This window comes from Nelumbo lutea, chromosome 2 (assembly GCF_056320005.1).
Source record: "Nelumbo lutea isolate HS-2025 chromosome 2, American lotus-T2T, whole genome shotgun sequence".
NCBI classification, from domain to species: Eukaryota; Viridiplantae; Streptophyta; class Magnoliopsida; order Proteales; family Nelumbonaceae; genus Nelumbo; species Nelumbo lutea.
This window is the reverse complement of record NC_142685.1, coordinates 52,378,436-52,381,906: the sequence shown is the minus strand read 5'-3', so window position 1 is coordinate 52,381,906 and position 3,471 is coordinate 52,378,436. Positions and strand designations below refer to the sequence as shown.

Sequence of the window (3,471 nt, the reverse complement as noted above, 5' to 3'; positions counted from 1 at the left end):
ACATTCTGGTGAATGGTGACTCCAACTTTTTTGAATAGAAGAGGCAAGGATTTAGGATTTTTCATTTTTTGTTAATGTTTCTATGGTTAATAAAGAAAGTTAGATGACATTTAAAGGACATTTATATCCTTTCAAATGCCACTTAATTACACCAAAGATAACAAATTGATAATGGTTGGTGTGGCTGAATGTATTTATTGGCTATTGCTTTATTTAAATAGAATATAATAATTAAATAATATAACATTCAAAGATATATTAATCTAACTTAATAACTAAAAAGACAAAGACATAAACAATACAATTCAGTCACTTCAGCTGTCGTCAAAACGACCCCTAAATGTTCCATCCGACGTGATTAGGGGGTAATATCATTTGGGAAAACCATGTACAAGGACACAAGGTGGGGAAGTGGGCCAATGTGAAGGGACATCTTCTCCATTCTGAATCTTCCTCTTTACCATCCTGAGAAATCTCGTCATCTCTGCCTCCTCTTCTCCATCCACCATCACCCAATTGGAAAGACGGATGCCTCTCACAATCTCCAGAATAACGACCCCATAGCTGTAAACATCGACCTTGGATGTGATAGGAAGGTTCAGAGCCCACTCTGGAGCCATGTATCCCTTTGTTCCTCGAATTCTAGAGAACTCAGAACCAGAGCCACCCCTCTGAGATAACTTTGCCAATCCAAAATCTGAGATCTTAGGTTCAAAATCCCCATCCAAAAGTATATTTTCGGGCTTCACGTCGCAGTGAATTACCCACTCGAGACATTCATGGTGAAGATATGCTAAACCCTTGGCCGTTCCCAGAGCGATCCTGAATCTCTCTCTCCAATTCAAAAAACTAGTATTGGAGAAGAGATGCTTATCCAGTGAACCATTTTCAACGTACTCGTAAACTAATAATTTCTTGATCTTTTCTGCACAGAAACCCCACATTCTGACCAGGTTCATGTGATTGATTCTCCCAAATGTGCTCACTTCTGCCCAAAACTCTTCTTCTCCCTGAAACACATCTCCCAATCTCTTGACCGCCACCACCCTGCCATCCCTTAAAACTCCCTTGTATACACCTCCTGACCCACCCCTCCCTAGCTCTTCCTTGAACAAATTGGTTGCCTTGTTCAGTTCAGCATAGGTGAACTTCCTGAACTGACTCATCATCGCACGGTATCCATTCTCCATCAACGTTGGCATTTCGTTTCTCCTGAAGAGACACCACCAACTAGATACAATAATTAAGGATTCAATCGCACCAATCGACAAAGCAAATGAATACAGATAATCCCAGGTACTCTTGTTTTTCTTTGACTTGAAGTTGCCAGACGGAGTCGGGGAGGCTTCATTGCTCTTAGTTCCATTTCCACAAGTGGGATTGGATCCTCGGGGAGTGGAGACCTTGGACGTCAGATTTAAACTTTTGGGAACCTTCAAGTACACGCTGCCTTCGAAGCCTGGAGTGTTGTAGCCATTAAAGAGTGAAGCTTTCAGGAAACAGTATGGATCTCCTGATAGCCTGTAAGTAAAGGCCTCACAAGCGCACATATTGAAGCAGAGATCTCTGCAAGTTTCTAGTGGTATAAAGTATGCACGGTTGAAATCAAATCCATAGAAATCAGTATGAGGAAGCTCCACGAATGTCATATCTTCGGGATTGTCGCAGTTTCTCTCGAACATAGGCTCGCAACCTTTGTTCCAATCACTTGGGTCACTTGTCTTGTATCCCGGCGGGCATAAACAAGTTGGCTTTGGTGTATACCCACAAATCCCATTTTTCCCACACAGTCCACGCACAAAGCACGACTGTGGGTTAGATTCCCAGGTTACAATCCATAACCCATTTGATTGGTTTAAGCTGTAGAGTCTAAGGTTACCATCAAAATCGATGGTCAGTCTCCTTCTAATCCCATAGCCCAAATCAGTGGCATAAAATCCTGTATTGTCGCTCGACGTGAAACTACCCTGTTCATCGAGTACTGCAATTCTGGTTCTGTTGTAACTAGTTCTATTGTTTCTGAACACACCCAATTCGTTATTTGGCCAAGATAAGGTAGTAATGTCTGGCCCATCATACATAATTCTCAAAACGTTGTCGTTATCGAAATAGAGAATGTAATGGCCTGACGAATATTGACCTCTGGCTTTTACAGAGATGAGTCTCGTGTTCCTGGTGAAGGGTTGTAAAGGGAGAAGAGTATCAGTAGGAAAATCAAAGCTTTGCCAGGATAAGTTACCGTGACTGTCTTTCAGGACAAGATTCCCCGTGTTGAGGAGCTCAGCTTGGAATCCTTTGCCAGTGGTGTTGGTGGACCAGACGATAGACCCGTCGGCATCGGTGAGAACCATGGTGCCGTCCTTGCGCAAAGAAATTCTGGAGCGTCGGCCATTGACGGGTCGGTCTCGATTGACCATCCAGACAACTGTTTTCTCCGTTACATTGGTGAACCAAATTGAGAAGCTGAAGGCGTTTGTGCCAACAGGGTAAAATCCACAGGTGAACCATTTGTCTGGAGAGGTAAGGAAATCCGAGGCATAATCTTCAACTGATAGAGAGGATCCTCTGTTCAGGGAATCCCGAGGTGTTGAAGTTGCAAAAGTGGAGAGGAGGAAAATAGGAAAGAGAAGAAAAGGGATAAACGGAGAACGACGAATCGGGTTGCTCATGACTGAAGTAGAAACGAGAAATTTAAGTTGGCGAGTAGATTGCCAGAACGCCAGAAACGGAAAACCACTTTGGTTTTGTAAGCAGTTGTCCCGGTGGGCGTGGCCTTTTTTTCAAGGTAAAATAAGCGAGGCTTTCGTAATCTCCGGTTCCTCTTTTATAAAAGGCAAAAGCTATGTGTATTAGGGTTCTTCACGGGTCGGGTTAGGTCGGTTTGTTGCTTTTTTTTAATCGATTTGATTTGGTTGGATTGCCTGAAAATGAAATCAAAGCTGATTTTGTGTTAAGCAAAATTGATTTAGTCGATTTAAATCGGTTTTGGTCGGTTTGAGTGTTTAAGTTGAGGGGTTAAAGAAGTAAAGGCGAACCAAGTTAGAAGTTACCAAGAAAAGAGAGTCAAATTGTGTTAGAAAAAAAACAGACTAAAATTTAAAATTTTTAAGAAGACCTTTCAAAAAATGCAAGAACTAATGGCAATTCCTAAAGAGAATACTAGAAAGTAGAAACTAATTTGAGTACTAACTAGAAACTAAGTCAGTTTAGTTTCAGTTTTCATGTGTAGAAACCGAAATAAAACCAACCCATGGTTTATGCTTTTTAGTAACCTGAAACTGGCCAACAGTAAAGAAAACCCAGCCGACTCAGGTTGGGTCACTGGACTCTAGAGTTGACTTGTTAATGACGGATCAGGCTCTGGCCCGATTTTAGTACCATTTAATCATTTATTAATTATTATGTCTAGACTCGAGTCCGGATCCGGTCTGATTATTCGGCCTATTTTTTAACCCGAGTCCGGCTCTGATA

At 41.8% G+C, this 3,471-nt stretch overlaps 1 protein-coding gene across 1 annotated transcript; it reads right to left on the bottom strand.

The window, feature by feature from the left end:
- Positions 1-371: 371 nt before the first annotated feature.
- Positions 372-2,867, bottom strand: LOC148870677 (putative receptor protein kinase ZmPK1). Its single transcript, XM_088969985.1, has one exon. It carries the CDS (start codon positions 2,667-2,669, stop codon positions 372-374), a length of 2,298 nt encoding a protein of 765 aa, XP_088826111.1. The 5' UTR covers positions 2,670-2,867.
- Between the last annotated feature and the right edge of the window lie 604 nt (positions 2,868-3,471).

Excerpts from the sequence above, each read along its gene's own strand:
- LOC148870677 (XM_088969985.1), bottom strand. The coding sequence starts at position 2,669 with ATGAGCAACCCGATTCGTCGTTCTCCGTTTATCCCTTTTCTTCTCTTT.